The sequence below is a fragment of the Peromyscus maniculatus genome, chromosome 17, assembly GCF_049852395.1.
Source record: "Peromyscus maniculatus bairdii isolate BWxNUB_F1_BW_parent chromosome 17, HU_Pman_BW_mat_3.1, whole genome shotgun sequence".
Taxonomy (NCBI): domain Eukaryota; kingdom Metazoa; phylum Chordata; class Mammalia; order Rodentia; family Cricetidae; genus Peromyscus; species Peromyscus maniculatus.
This window is the reverse complement of record NC_134868.1, coordinates 49507550-49523235: the sequence shown is the minus strand read 5'-3', so window position 1 is coordinate 49523235 and position 15686 is coordinate 49507550. Positions and strand designations below refer to the sequence as shown.

Sequence of the window (15686 nt, the reverse complement as noted above, 5' to 3'; positions counted from 1 at the left end):
TGGGAGACCATCAAGGAGAGCAGCAGGTGTGGACTGGAGTTGGCTGGACAAGCACATGTGTTGTGGATGGCAGAGCTGGAGATGTAGAACTGCCGAAGCTCTTTGGAGTCCAGATCATGAGGGAGTAACCTCAGACACTACACAGATTTACACCGTTGGATTTTGGTTTTGCTTTGATTGTGCCTGTGCCTGGTCCATCCCTCTTGGAATAAAAAGCATGCAACTTAGTTTTGATTTTACAGGAACCAGTTTTTTAGAATTTAGAGACTTTGGTATTTTAAGGAGACTGAACTTGTAAAGTGTTTGAATTTTAAAAGTTAGATGTTAAGCCGGGCGGTGGTGGCGCACGCCTTTAATCCCAGCACTCGGGAGGCAGAGCCAGGCGGATCTCTGTGAGTTCGAGGCCAGCCTGGGCTACCAAGTGAGTTCCAGGAAAGGCGCAAAGCTACACAGAGAAACCCTGTCTCGAAAAACCAAAAAAAAAAAAAAAAAAAAAAAAAAAAAACTTGACACAAGTCAGAATCCTCTATGAAGAGGAAATGTCAGTTGAGAAAATGACCCATAGGCAAGTTTGTCAGGGCATTTTCTTGATTAATGATGGATTTAGGAGGGCCTAACCAACTGAGCAGGTGGTCCTGGGCTGTTTAAGAAGACTGGGCAAGGCATAAAGAACACGGCAGTAAACTGTTCTTCCATGCCCTCTGCTTCAGTTCCTGTCTCCAGGTCTCCAGGTTCCTATCTGAGATCCTGCCCCGACTTCCATCAGTGATGAACTTGGTTGTGGAAGTACAGTGAAACCAATCCTTTCCTCCCCAGGCTGCTTTTGGTTTTACTGTAGCAATATAATTCGAACTAGGACAACCTCCAATCTGGCCACTCTGGTGAGTCACCCTAATTCTCTGCAAGGGACACACTTTCTGAGCAGGGACAAAGAATATTTAATTCAGGACTGTAACCCTGGATTACATCAGCTAGGCACATCGGCTGTGCCTAGCACACTGTCTGCTCAATACACATTTGTGTAATGCAGAGGACAAAGCTACTCTGGAGAATGCAGTTTACCAGATGAATGTCAAATGCTTTTGTTTACAGAGAACCTTCCTTGCTTTGATCTACTGGGTTCTGTTGGCAATGACAGAAATTTCACTCTGATCACGTTATGCAAGTGAAAATCTGAACTATCACAGAGACTGGCTGGGCATGGCAGTGTATGCCTTTAATCCCAGCAACAGGGAGGCAGAGGCAGGTCTACATGGTGAGTTCCAGGGCAGCCAGAACTACCCTGTCTCAAAATGAGTAACAAAAAAAATAAAACATGGGCTGCTTTTCATCAGTCTCAAGGTGCCAACTCATGAGCTGTTTGTCTTCCCTTCAGGTGTTAAGCTGTTCACATTAGGTCATTTTATCCATATCCCTGAATACTGCTGAGGTCCTAACTTAGGAGACAGTTAATGATGATGCTCTGTTCAGAAGCTCGATCAGGGACAGCCAAATGGCCTGAAGACTTGCCAGGCAAAGCTGCCTAAGACACAGGGAGAATCCACTTCATTAGACATTAAGCTAAGAACTGTCCAAAGACTTCTCTACCATAGCCTGACATTTAACAGTGGTTTAGTTAGTTGACTTTCTTCAGTCATGCATGACAGAAACTTGTGTTAAGTTCAATATTTGAGGTTCCAAAACATCAGGTCACACATTTAATGATGTATAGAAGCAGATCATAACTGTTCAATCTGCTTATGATCTTCTACCAGGAAAGCTAAAGGAATCCTCTTGTTATCATCAAGTTATGCTCAATCCATCTCCCCATCACGGCAGGGAGGAGAAGTCTCTTCATGACCTTTCCCGAGCTCAATAAATAGAAAAAGAAAAGGCACACACCTGACAGTCCATTTATTTGCTGAGTATCCTCACAGAGCAAGGGCTCCATCTGCTGGTGCTGGCCAGCACAGCAGGCCGTTAGAAGGGTGTGGTGATGAAGGGAATCCACCTTGACTTCTTTTCCATGTCCAAGTAGTCCGCATGAAGGAAACGGATTTCTAATATTGTCCATGACTCCGCGTCCGCAGGCTTGTTTTTCTGTTTTATATTAGCTGAACTGCTCCAGAGGCAACAAGAGGTGCAATGGTTTTGTACCGGATCAAGTGCTGGGAGCCCTCCTCCAGGTCAATGACATAGTCTCTGAAAGAGGAGGAAGTGTTACCTATGGCGCTTAGCCACTTCTCCATGGGGAAGCCACACTCGGCACTCACCTCTGCTCATCGGCTTCCGGTTCCACCAGTATGTTTTCCTGTCGTTCTTTCACCCTCAGAAACACGTAGGAATCCAGGTCTGGTTTGGGAACTGCCAGGGAAAGACACATGGAATCATAAAACAGCGAACATGTTCAACATGACAAAAGTCACTAGGGTTAATGCTATTGAGACTTGTGGTGTAGAGGGAGATGTGAGGGGCAATCAGCGATGTACAGGGGATTCTCCTATGCAGCAGTCTTCTATTTGGAAAGGGGTCCATTCCAAGAACCCCAATGAATAGTACGGAATCTTATATATACTTCTCTTTATGTACATACTTATGATAAAGTTTAATCACATAAGCACTAATCCTATAAGAACAATTACACTGTAATAAAGTGGCTTCTGTTATTGCCCTGATCCCGCCCTATGTTTGCAGTGAGAGGACATTGCCTACATGATAAAGGAGATAAATCACTTACACATTACGGGGTAGTTTGGCCACCACTTTAACACAAGTACTGAGGTATAGTATCAGTTATCTGGTAAGAGAGATCTCATAATACTGGTCAGAACAGTGCAAGATTAAAAAGCACTTTTTAGATATTTATGAGCATGAGTATTTGCCTGCATGCAATGCCACCGAGACCAGAAGAGGGTGTTGGATCCTTGGAACTAGAGTTATAGACAGTTCTGAGGTACCATGTGGGGGCCAGGAACTGAAAACCCAGGTCTTCTCTAAGGGTAGCAAGTGCTTTAAGCCACTGAGCCATCTCTTTAGTCCCAACAGTTTAGGATTTAAAACTTACAAATTATTTCTAGAACTGTCCAGTGTGTACTTGTGGAACATGGTACAACGACTACAGATAACAAATCCTGGAAAGTGAAGCCACAGATGAGTGGAAAGCACTGCACACTTTGGAAGACACAAACAAGTGTTAACACGTCTTTCCAGAGGAGGTGGTAACTGAGCCATCAGGGAAGCCTCACATTGTGACATACACTTTCCACAGTGTGGAACAAAGGAGCAGATGTGCTTGTTTTCTTTAAAAGCCCAGGATTTAAAGAGGGGAAGGAGGCTGGGAATGGCACAGTAAGGCGGAGATAAAAATGTACATGAAGATCTGGGAGCTTATATCCAGGGAAGCTTGGGTTACATGGCGACAGTGTTGACTATAGACAAAGCAGTCTCTTAATGATCAAGGCTAAGAACCTGCTGCCACCTTCTACCACCAGCAGCCAACACGAATGAGTGCCACAGCTGGGCTATGCTTCTAAGGCAACTCTGTTCCTGGAGTTCTTAGGGCAGGGTCAGTGAAATGATTGATTGAGAATTCTACCAAGTGGTATGGGTCTGCTTTGTTCTAGGTCTCACAGGCTGGCTAAAATGTATCCCTTCGGAATCCACATAGGCAAGCTGTAACTTCTATATCTGGAATGGAACTATGGAGGAAGGCTTTTAAGAAGGTATTTAAGTTTACATGACACCATTGGGGTAGGCCCTAAGTCAATCGGACCAGCGTTCTGCTAAGAGGAGATTAAAACACAGAAGGGAATAGTAACTTTAAAGATGCCCAAGCCAGGCGGTAGTGACACACGCCTTTAATCCCAGCACTAGGGAGGCAGAAGCAGGTGAATCTCTGTGGGTTCAAGGCCAGCCTGGTCTACAAAGTGAGTTCCAGGACAGGCTCCAAAAGCTACACAGTGTGGTGGTATTCTAATTGTACTGAAATGTGATTTTGATTGTATGTTAATAAATAAAGTTGCCCGGGGGTCAGAGCTATTAGAGCCATAGACAGAGTGTGGCAGTGGTGGCACACGCCTTTAATCCCATAGATCTGTGTGTTCAGGGATACAGCCAGCATTGGAGACATATGCCTTTAAGACCTAGGGGGCTGTACATTCAGACAGTGATGAGGCAGTCACGTGTTTGGGTTTACAACCAATGAGAAGGCAGAACAATAATACTATAAAAAAGACGTACAGACACGATATAGCTCTCCTTCGGGAAGCTGGGACACCGCGCAGGAGGAAGGGTGAGATTTTAGCTCTGAGCTCTGACCTCTCGGCTTTCTCTTTTACATTGTTTCTGTGTTTCTTATTTAATAAGACTGTTGGATACATCAACAACACAGAGAAACCCTGTCTTGGAACCCCCCCCCCCCCCAAAAAAAAAGATGATGTAAAGATGCCCGAATGCTTGCTTCTTCCCTTTGGCTATGCAGGACACACAGTAGGAACCCCGAAGGGGACAAGTTCTTACTAGATGCCAAGTCTGGTGCCTTGATCTTGGATGTCCAGCCACCCAAACTGGGAGCTGTTCAAATGTGCTAGGACTGTGACACACCACAGGCGTCCTGGTGCAGCACACGCCAGGGCAAAAGATGAGGGCACCCCTTTACGTGTGGCCTGGGGACACTGAGCTCAGTGAACAAGGTAAGATCTGGTCCCCGAGAGAAAGGTTTGATTTGGTCTGGCCGTTCTGTCTCATTAGACTCAGCTACAGCAGGCCGTGCAGCCGAGGGATATGGATTTCATTGACAACCACAAAAGCTCAGCTGGCCATCTTCACAACAGAGCTGAAAGGCCCTTTCTAGAGGCAGAAAACTCTTTCGACCCTCCTTTGTAGCCACCACATTCTAAAACCTAGGAAACCTGTGATGCCTGCTTCCCTAGAGCTCAGAGAGGCCCAGGATCCTCCAAGATGCTCGGAGGATATGTGGCTGAACAAAGGAAGAAGTCTGTATCTGGAGTAGCAGCCATGAGTCCAATCCCATTTGCAGGACACAAGAGTGAATAACGCTGACACGGTGATCTTGACATGTAGTTTTGAATACTTCTGTCTTTAACCAGAACCCTCCTCTTCCTCCTAGTGTCTCAGTTGCTTCTCTGCTACCTATTTTTCTACACTGACTGAAGAGCTGACTCTCAGGTATGTGGAGATGTCTGGGATGTACATGATGGTCCGGATCTTGATCTGGAAAAGGCGGCTCTGCTTACCTGCCCTCAAGAGGTCCACTTTCTGCAGGTTGGGAGGCATGTGCTTTAAGGCAACGTTTTTAAGATGGGTCTCTGTGTGATCCATATACCTAGAACAAAGAAATTCAGACAGCTGTGGCGTGCACCGACTGGAGCCACCAGGGCTCCCGGGCTGACCACTGTGGACGAAGCTCATGCTGGAATCCAAACGCAGAAGCAATTCCACGGTTCCTGTTGACTTACTCTTTGACGAAGACAAACTCCTCTGGAGAGAGGATGGAAGGCTCCTCGCTCGGGCGCGCTTTCTCCTTTTCTAGGATGTGAGGGAAAAACTTCTCTATCTGTGATGATATATAATAGAGATGAAAACTCATCACTCAGGGTCGCATGCTTGCTGCCCTGATCTCAGTGCCTCACGTACACCAGGCTAGTGCTCTGCCACTGAGCTACACCAAGGCCCAGTTTTATTCTGTGTACGTGCCTGTGCACGTTCATATGTGTACGGGGGCACACGTATGCGTGTGCATACATGTACAGGCAAGAAGACAACCTTGGGTTTCATTTTGCAGGTGTCATCGACTTGGATTTTTGAGACACTGTCTCACTGTCCTGGAGCTTGCTGAATGAGGTTGTTGCTAATTCTAAAGCTGACGAGAAAGGGCTACAGAAATTGCTCAGTGGTTAACAGTATTTATTGCTCTTGCAAAGGACCTGGGTTCAATTCCTAGCATCCACATGACAGCTCACAACCACCTGTAACTTCAGTTCCAAGGAATCCAATGGTACCCTCCGGCCTCCATGGGCACCAGACGAGAACACACACAGAGGCAAAGTTAGCAGCAGCAGCAGCAGCAGCAGCAGCAGCAACAACAACAATCAAACTGACAAGGAGCTGGGGATTTGGCCTGGTGGCAGAGCACCTGTCTAGCATGTGCAAGGTCCAGTTCCTCAAGCACTGAGGGGTTAAAAAATAAGTCACACAAACAGCAAACTTCCAAGAATTCAGAGAAAGATAGATTCTAAGAGCCCAAAAAGGAAGACAGTTCAAAGGGGAAAGCGTTCGGTAAAGAAATTCTGAAAACAAACTGTATCAGATGGTAAGGAAAAGAAAGGGTGTCATTAATATTTAATGTACAGTTCTTCCTAGGAGCTGAAACTCATACAAAAGCTGAAAAAATATATACAAAATACACAAACAAAAATGACATTTAACGGTAAGAGTATTACCAGTAATAAGATATATAGCTTGGAAAACAGCAGTAAGACCTAAAAAAGCTCAACATCAGTAACAACCAGACCAACCAACCAACCAAACCAAAAAACTAAATGCTACAAAAAAAAAAAAAAAAAAAAGGTGTGTCCCCAGAGGCTCGGGAGGAATGGCCTGCCGTATGGAGTGAGCGCTGTCAATCCTGTTAAAGGAAGCGGTCTGTCTGTCTAAGGAACGGACAGTGACCAGCAGGGAGAGGGCAAAGAGAGGCAGCTTTAAAGTGTTTTCCTTGTACACTATTTTGTAAAGTCACCTAACAGTCAGGCATGGTGGTAAATGCCTGTAATCCTAGAACTCAGGAAGAACTCATCTGAGGCAGCCCTGGGCTACACGGAGACCCTGTCTTAGTAAAGATAAGATCTGACATCTCTGTGATGCCTTTCTAAACTAATCCTACCAATGAACTGAGAAGATTATACACAGATGAATAAGGAGCACTGCTCAGGGATGGAAACAACTCGGTGGTGGGTTGCCTGGCATATGTGAGGTCCTAAGTTCAATTCTAGCCCTGGTTCAGGGTCCCTACCCACTCAGCAGGTAAAGGCGCTTACCATCAAGCCTGAGGACCTGAATTTGATCCCCTGAACCAACACAGAGGAAAGCAGAGAACGTATTCCCACAAGATGTCCTCTGCTCTGACCTCAACATGCAGGCCAGTAAGTGTTAAAACAAAAACAAAAACAAACAAAAAACAACAACAACAACAAAAAAAACCAAGCAAACAAAACAGCTGTTGAGCTGGGCATGGCCACTAATGTGTGTAATTTCAGCACTTCAGAGGCTAGGCAGAAAGATCGAGTTCAGGTCGGCCTGGATTATAGTGAACACTTGTCTCAAACAGAAACAAGGGCTGGAGATGCAGTTGGCAGAATACCCGTCTAGAATACAGAAAGCACTGGGCTTGATCCCGGGCACTACATAAACTGGCATGGGAGTGTTTGCTTATAACCCTAACAATAGGGAAGTAGAGATAGGAAGATCATGAGTTCAAGGTTATCCTTGGCTACAGAGTGAGTATGAAATCATCCTAACCTTTATAAAACCTGCCACAACAACAAAAATCCATGAATAAACACATGTAATAAAAACACAAAAGCAGATGAGCATGTTAACTCACACCTTTAATCCCAACACTAACGACGAAGCAGGCAAATCTTTTGAGTTTGAGGCCAGCCCTGCCTATGTAGTAAGTTAGTCATGGGTACATGGTAAGACCTGATCCCAAAAGATACTCCCTCCCAAATTAACAAACCCCACAAAAACAGTAACAAAAAACAAATTGTTCAGTGGGTAGATGTCTAGTTGAGAGAAGATTCTGGTAAAGTACTCTTACTATTGGCTTAGTATTAATGATTCAGATAAAAATTTTTATTGCATATGTATCAAAACTGCTGATGACAAAATATTAAGAGATAGCTAATATTTTGAGTGACAAGATCAGGATTCTGAGACCAGGATAATGGCCCAACTTAATAAGATCACATTTAATGAGCTGGAGAGATGGCTCAGTGGTTAAGAGTACTTGCTGCATTTGGAGGACCTAGGTTTGGTTCCCAGCACCCACATGGGAACTTGCAGTTCCAGGGGATCTGATACTCTCTTCTGGCCTCTGAAGGCACTGCATATTCACATGGTGCACATACATGCAAGCAAAACACTTATACACACAAAAATATTTAAATCCAAAAGGCAACATTTAAGAGGCTTAAGTATCAAAGCCCTAAATTCAGCGTTCAAGCTCCAAGCCACACGAGGACATCGTGGTACCTGGATCGGGTAATCACACTTCAAACACGTCAGGATGGATTGAGTGCAGAAAGAGTTTGCTGAGATGAATCTAGCTGTCAGCTATGCTCATGTGGTCCTGAATGGTGCTCCTATATGCTTCACATCCTGAATAATGGATGTGACTGTCCTATCCATTGTGGTTTGGCCACTTCTATGGAATAGGACAATCATATAGCCAGAGGTACACACTGAGACCCTGCCTCAAACAAACCAACAAACCAACAACGTTAGATTTTCCTGGGCTTGTCCAACCTATAGTTTCAGCTACACTTCCCTGAATGTACTCTCCTTATTCTCTGGCTACAGTGACGCTGCGCTCTTAGAATCTGCAGGCCCTGAACCTCTCCCCCTGCTATTCGATATTCCAAATTTGACTGCATTAATGCCCATCAAACCTTCATGAGTCGACACCTCAAGTAGCTGCTAAGGACATAGCGGATCCTCTCCATCTCCATTCGATGGATACTGACTTTCAGATCCCCCCTTTTGGCTCTTCGGAGATTTTCTTCCTATTATAAGAGAAATTTAAATCATGATGTTCAAACACTAAACACAAGGACAAAGTCAAGGACCCAAAGATTATGCAGTTATAAGATAACAAAGAACTCTATTAGGTATATCATTCAAAAGTACCCATTTTAAAGACGATTTTTTGAATATAATCTGAAAATGGTGAGCCACAAGGGTCCAGGACTCCAATCCAATTGTGAAGGAGATAATACAGCAACAGCAGAACCATCTACGGGCCCATGAACCAGTGTTAGAAACTAGTTCAGGGGTTGGGGAGATGGCTCAGTGGGTAGGTACCTGCTACTGCAGGCCTGGGATCCTGGGTTTGGTTCCCAGACCCTCACTAAGGCCAGATGTGGTAGTGCGTGTCTGCAATCCCAGCAGCACTCATGAAGCCCGAAGGCAGGCAGAGACAGGAAAAGTCCTGGGAGCTCCCAGGCCAGCTAGGAGCAGACACAGCAGCAAACAACTAACAGACCCGTCTCAAGGTGGAAGGGAAAGACTGACATCCAGGTTGTTATGACCTTCACACGCAGGCACACATGTGCCTGAGCATACACACAGAGCTGAAAGAACCCAGCAACCACACCACTATGACAATCTATAAAACCGACATTGTAAATTTGCTCTGAAGGTGATAATAACCTAAGCTCACAGCATTCCAAGCCCCAAACCACAAACTTAAATGTCTACAAGGGCTGGGGCAGGTTAAGGATGTGAAGGAAGGGTTGTCAGCAATCAGAGGGAACAGGACAGCACCGTGAATGGGATTACAGTTAGCTGCTCTGGCCAAGTCCTCTCATGGAGAATGTAGAGTCAGTGACAGACCTTAGACTGTGGGAAGCCGACATGCTGGTATTTACAGGAAGGACTCTTGGGCTGGAGAGAGGGCCTGGTGGTGGGCAGCACTTGCTGCTCTTGCAGGGGACCCGGGCTTGACACCTAGCACCCACACAGCAGCTAATAACCATCTGTAACCTCAGTTCCAGGGAATCGGATACTGTCTTCTGGGCTTCGTAGGTGCCAGGCATGCACGCAGCACAAACATGCATGCAGACAAAACAGTCATACACAAAAAATAAAAATAAACTAAAAGACTTTATGGAAACTCTTGTAGTTTATAAACAGATGCGATGACCCATCTTGGCTGTCACCTTGACCACACCTGGCATCAACTAACACTCAAGCAGCTGGGCACACCTGTGAGGGATTTCCTTGAATATATCCTTTGAGATGGGAAGACTGACCATACACTCTGTGGGCAGCCTACATAAAAGGACACAGGAAGAGGAAGCTCTCGTTTTTTGCCTGTTTGTCCTCTCTCGACGGCAAGTTCATCCATCCTGCTGCTGAGGCATTACTTCCCGAGTAATAGAACGTAGTTCTTACGGATTCCAACATATACTGAAGATCAGCTCGGACACATACCCTATTGACTGAGTTACTATCAGATTCTTGGCCTTTCTGCTGGGAGTCAGACCACAGCCTGTAAGCCACTGAGCCACTGTAATAAATCCACTGTGGGGGGCCCGCCCCCACATTCCCCGCCAGGGTACTCTTGAGGAGTGAGGGATAAGAGAGTTAGATAGAAATACAGAGGGGAGGGAGACAGAAACATAGGATAGCCTGGGGAGGGCCTGGATCCGAATCCACCGGCCCCTTCTGTCTCTTCTAAAGGGCTTTTTAAAGGAATGCCAAGGGGTGGAGCAAAAGACCTCCCCTAGCACAGCCAAGTACAGGCCTTTCCAAACACCGGTAACCACACACGTGGTCAATCCATCGCCTTATGCAGCCCTGCTGGGTCAAGCAAGCTCAGATCTCACTAAGAAACCTCTGTGGGCCCCCACAATCCACCATATATATACATTCATCCTTTCCATTCTCCTTTTAGAGAACCTTGATTAATACAGCTAGAACTTCTTTTAAAGTACCCTGGGCTGAGTCAAACAAAAAGATTTGCTATCAGAGCACATTTCCCTATGCTGACCGAATGCTTTTAGCTTTCTCTTCCCCTGCAGCCCAGAGACAAGTTAACTCTTACCATGTGCTCTAGCTGCTCCATGACACACTCGACAATCTCAGACTTGCTTTCCAGCAGCTCAGGGGCAAACTTTTCATTCATCCACGCCTGAAACCCAACACGGGAACAGTGAGTGAACACAACGGAGCAAAACACACTGGAGACAGCACTCATGCTTCATGGTGGCCTTTCACCTCTTCTTTCAGGGGAGGAGCTTTTATTCAACTGGAAAAATTTTCAATCACTGTTTCCCTCATTCATCATTATGGTAACTAAGTAATGCCACCAGGTGTTCTAGCCTTACCTGTCATCTAAGACCATCAACTGGGAACACATTTCTACTTCCTCACCAACAGGGAGCATCATCACGTTTCTTCCTTCCTTCCTCCTTTTCGGAGACAGGGCCTCACTGTGGTCCTGGCTGCACTGGAACCAGACTGGTCTCAATCCCATTGGCCTGCCTCTGCCTTCTGAGTACTAGCCTTAAAGGCACATGCCCCCACACCTGGCTTAGACTTAATCTTTCTAAATAATTTCCCTTGCTGTTGCTACTTTATCTATTAAGTGTATGTGTGTGAGAGAGAGAGCACACATGTGGAGGTCAGAGGACAACAAACACATAGGTCTTGCTGGTCAAACTCGGGTTGTCACGCTAAAAGGCATCTTTACCCACAGAGCCATCTTGCTTGCCCAGGATACTTATCTTTAAATTACAGGAAACTCAGGTTTATACGACAATCAGGCGCGACCCTTCTGATTTGCTTTCCCAAGTATCATCATCATGACACAGTTGAGCATTGTTTGCTACAACTGTAAGTTTTATTTCAAACTTCTCCAATAGTGATACAGCTATATAAAGAAATTCTTTGCCAGGAGCATACCTTTAATCCTGGCATTAGGGAGGCAGAGGTTGGCAGATCTCTGTGAGTTCGAGGCCAGACTGGTTTACAGAGTGAGTTCCAGGACAGCTAGGGCTGTTACACAGAGAAATTCTGTCTCAAAAAACAAAACAAAACAAAACAAACAAACAAACAAAAAAAAAAGGAAAAAAGAAATTCTTCGTAATTCTGGGGATGAACCCAAAGCTTGGTGCATAGTAGGGCAATTCTCTACCACCCCAGGGCTTAGTGCATAGTAGGGCAACTGTCCACCACTGATATATATATATACACACTCTCAGTCTCCAGTCATAATATTAAATATGATCATCACGGTTATGAACTGAATTTTGTTCTTCCAAATCTGTTTGATGACTGGGTTCTGACTCAACAGAGTAGTTGCCTAGCATGTGCAAGCTCATTGGTTGTAATCCTACCTTAGCGCCTCCAGATGTGACTGATGGAAACAGGGTTTTAAAGAGGCGAGGGTGTAAAAATGAGCTCATTAGGATGGGACCTAACTCAATGGGACCGGTGTCCTTTTCAGAAAACAAAACTGTATCACAGACACAGCCAAAAAGGCGGACCAAGTGAAGACACAGGAGACAGCCACCTACAGGCCAAGGAGAGAAGGCCCAGAAGAAACCAACCATGCAAGTACATTGATCTCAGCCTCTTAAATACAAAAATAAAGCCATTGGGTAAACCACTCCATCTGTGCTCGATTATGTAGTCCCAGCAAACCAACACAATCACCGAAATGAGAAACACTGCACTGTAGGAAATCTTTTAAACCTTTTATTTAAAATACATCTTTCCTCTTTTCTCCCTCCACACATATATGCAAATATATTACAACCTGCTTAGTTCATTTAGTGTTGCTTGTATATGTATATGTTTTTAAGTCTGACCATTTGGTATTGGATAAGCATTTAGGGATCTCATCCCCAAGGAAGACTAATTCTCCCTCTCTCAGTTGTTAATTGTCTGCTGTTAACTTAGGGGTGGGGCCTTGTGAGATTTCCCGGTTCACGGTGGGATGTCAGTTGGTGTTCATTCATTGTTCAGGCCTTGTTTAAGCAGCCATATTACTGAGCTCTCATGGGTACGGCTTCCCTGTCATGTTTAGAAGACAATCATGCAGCAGATTTCCTGGTCCCCTGGATCTTAAAATCTTTCTGCTTCCTTTTCTTTGAAGTTCCCTGAGCCTCAGGGGTAGGGGATGTATTGTAGATATGTCCACTGGACACGCTGTAGATACATCTACCCATTCGGTGTCCTTATTTTCTGAGCCCTGGTATTGCACACTTGGAGTAAGGTAAGGACTAAGAACGGGGCACAGGGGTTCTGCTTGGGGTGCTTACCTGCTCCAGTCTTTCAATGAGTTCTGCGGGCGTCAGGACCACCTCCTCACTACCCCCATCAGAGTCCTGTCCATGGAGATCCAGCACCTCTGTCATCCTTTCTGAACCAGGCACCTAACGAGAATAAACCAACACCCTGCCACTTGCAAAAGGTTTTTAGGGCAATGTTTACTGGGGCTGGAGGGGGAACCACTGGCCAGGGGTGGAGAACTCACAGACTGATTTTCAGTGTTGCATTTAGTCCTTCAAGGATTAGATCAGTCGTCATTTTCTCTGCTAGTTTCAATCCTTTCCATTGCATGGGCCTGGAACTAAGCACCTACCGTACTAAACGGCAAGTTCCTTCTTTTCGTCCCCAGTAGCCGTTTTGTTAAGTTTGTTTGCCTTTAGGGGCCCAGGTACCCATTTCCGTTCAGATGCGAAACTTGCGTTATGTGCCTGGCTGGGGTCCACGGCTCTAACTGACCCATGTCGCCCGGGCGCCCCAACGCTCACCTCACAGGAGACACTTACAGCCGCTACACGGCGCGGGAACTCGTCTCCCCACCCCTTCCAGCCCGCACGCTGGAGGGGAAGCGCGGGCGGAGGCGGCGGAACCCCGCGATCCCACCGAGCCAGACCCTGGAGATGCAAATCCCGCGCTTCTTTCCGAACACCCAGCATCCACCGGAAATGACGCCAGCGCGCTGGGAAGCACTAACCAATCACGCCCCGGGGAAAGTGGCCAGGCGCCCCCTTTTGGCCCCCGCCCACCGGGGGGGCGGGCACTCACCGCGCCACGGAGCGTACTTCCGGCAGGCGGTGGCGAAGGCGGGGAGCGCTGGCTCGGGTAACGCCAAGCCCGGCCTGGCCACGTGGGGGCGCTCACCACCCAGCGAGGGCAGCAGGCAGTGCCGCCTGGCGGCCGACCCGTGCAAGCACCTGCTTCCAGCGGTTGAAATCGTTGCTGCTCCTTGGCTCTCCAGACCGCTCAATTACACCATCATCTGGGGGCTGTGAGGAACGCAGATTCTCAGGCCCAACCTAGGCCACTGCATCAAATGCCCGCTGACTGTTGTTACACAGGCGGTTTGCTTCCATTCAGCATAGAGAAGGGGAGCAAGAATACGTGCACACATATACACGCACGCGCGCACGCACACACGTATAATACGGTGTGTGTTATTTCCGCTGCCTGGTTGCCAGTATTTCTTTGAATTGTAGATGCTTTTGTCTCTGATATGTTTTGTTCTGTGCAAAATGTCACTTTTGACTGTTCTAGATTTGTTTGTCTCTAGATGGGAGGACTGGGATATCTCCTATGCCATGTTGACCAACTGGGGGGGAAAAAGGAAAGGCAAGCCATTAGATTGCTATTGCCTGTATTGTGATAAAAAATCACAGGTCTGGGGATATAGTTTATTTAGTTGGTATAGTGATCACTTTGTAAGCAGGAGGACCTGAGTTCAATACGTGGCGGCACACATTTGTAACCCCAGCACTCTACAGGCACTAATAGGAAGATTCCCGGGGTTTGTGGGCCAGCCACCAGCCCAATCAGTGAGCCCCAGGACCCTAGAAAACCCTGGCTAATACACCCAATGAATTCCCTGGGTCCCCAGAATGAACTTTGGCAGAATCGTGCCTCTGTCGTTAGGACCTTAGGAGGAGGGGTAGATGCCACTGCACCCTCTGGGAAGGAATTTTAGTAACAGTGTGTGTTATTGTATGTATGTGTTTGTGTGGGCATGTGCCACATATGTATGTGGATGTGTAGAGGCCAGGGGTCAACAGCACTGGTTGTCTCCATCCGTTGCTCTCCACCATGTTTTTTTGTGATAGTTTTCTTGTTGAACCTGGAATTCCTTCGATGAACTGGCCTCAACGGCCAATGATCTTCAGGGTTCCCCTTTCTTCCCGGTTCTTGGGTTACACAGTGCTATGCGGTGTTGGGGATCTAAATCAGATCCTCATGTACAGCCTTCATCTCCAACCTGTCCACCGTTCAGAGGTCTCACCTGCCACTCTGAGAAACAGGCTGTTCTTTCCCTCCTTAAACATTTAATAAGGATCGGTTCTATTGCCAAGCCGGTTGCTATCAGTTCATAGATTCATAAATATATATATATATATATATGTTGGAACTACATATAAGACACCCCATTGTCCTTTCCTTACATTCTTTTGTACAGAAATGTTCTCTAATGGTATTTGTTCTTTTTTGATAATGAAAGAATGCGTATTCTCAAAAAAAAAAAAAAAAAGATGCCTATTCTCCATCTAGGAGTCTACCTTTTTTAGTGTGTGTGAATGTAATATATGTGTGTGGTGCATGCTCACAGGTATGGGAGGAATGGGGAACATCTGCCTATCCTATAAATAGAAACTAGAGGATGCTTTATCATTCTCTGCCTTATTCCCATGAGATAGGGTCTCTCACTGAACCTGGAGCCATGCTGGCGTCCAGGAAGCCCCAGGGAGTCTTTGGTTTCTGCTCCCCACATGACTGAAGTTATAGGTGTGTGTGTGTAGCCATATTGAGCTTTTCTGATGTGGGTGCTAGGGAATTGAACTCAAGTCGTGATTCTATAGCAAGTGTTCTTGCCCATCGAGCCCCTTAAGTTTATTTTTAAGGATTTATTTACTCATTTGTTTTCATGTGTG

At 46.1% G+C, this 15686-nt stretch overlaps 1 protein-coding gene across 5 annotated transcripts; it reads right to left on the bottom strand.

The window, feature by feature from the left end:
* Positions 1–1870: 1870 nt before the first annotated feature.
* On the bottom strand, positions 1871–13731 carry Gins4 (GINS complex subunit 4). Of its 5 annotated transcripts, XM_076553623.1 has the most exons (9): positions 13539–13670; positions 13259–13354; positions 13044–13157; positions 10823–10909; positions 8667–8780; positions 5457–5554; positions 5235–5323; positions 2253–2343; positions 1871–2181 (listed from the first exon to the last, which is right to left on the bottom strand). In XM_076553623.1, the coding sequence occupies exons 3-9, from the start codon at positions 13137–13139 to the stop codon at positions 2085–2087; spliced, it is 672 nt and encodes a 223-aa protein (XP_076409738.1). In that variant the 5' UTR covers positions 13140–13157; positions 13259–13354; positions 13539–13670; the 3' UTR covers positions 1871–2084. The 5 variants fall into 5 exon arrangements, with proteins under 5 accessions (XP_076409738.1, XP_006983033.2, XP_042118544.1 ...); XM_006982971.4 differs by lacking the exon at positions 13259–13354 and having other exon boundaries at positions 13539–13729; XM_042262610.2 differs by lacking the exon at positions 13259–13354 and having other exon boundaries at positions 13557–13729.
* Between the last annotated feature and the right edge of the window lie 1955 nt (positions 13732–15686).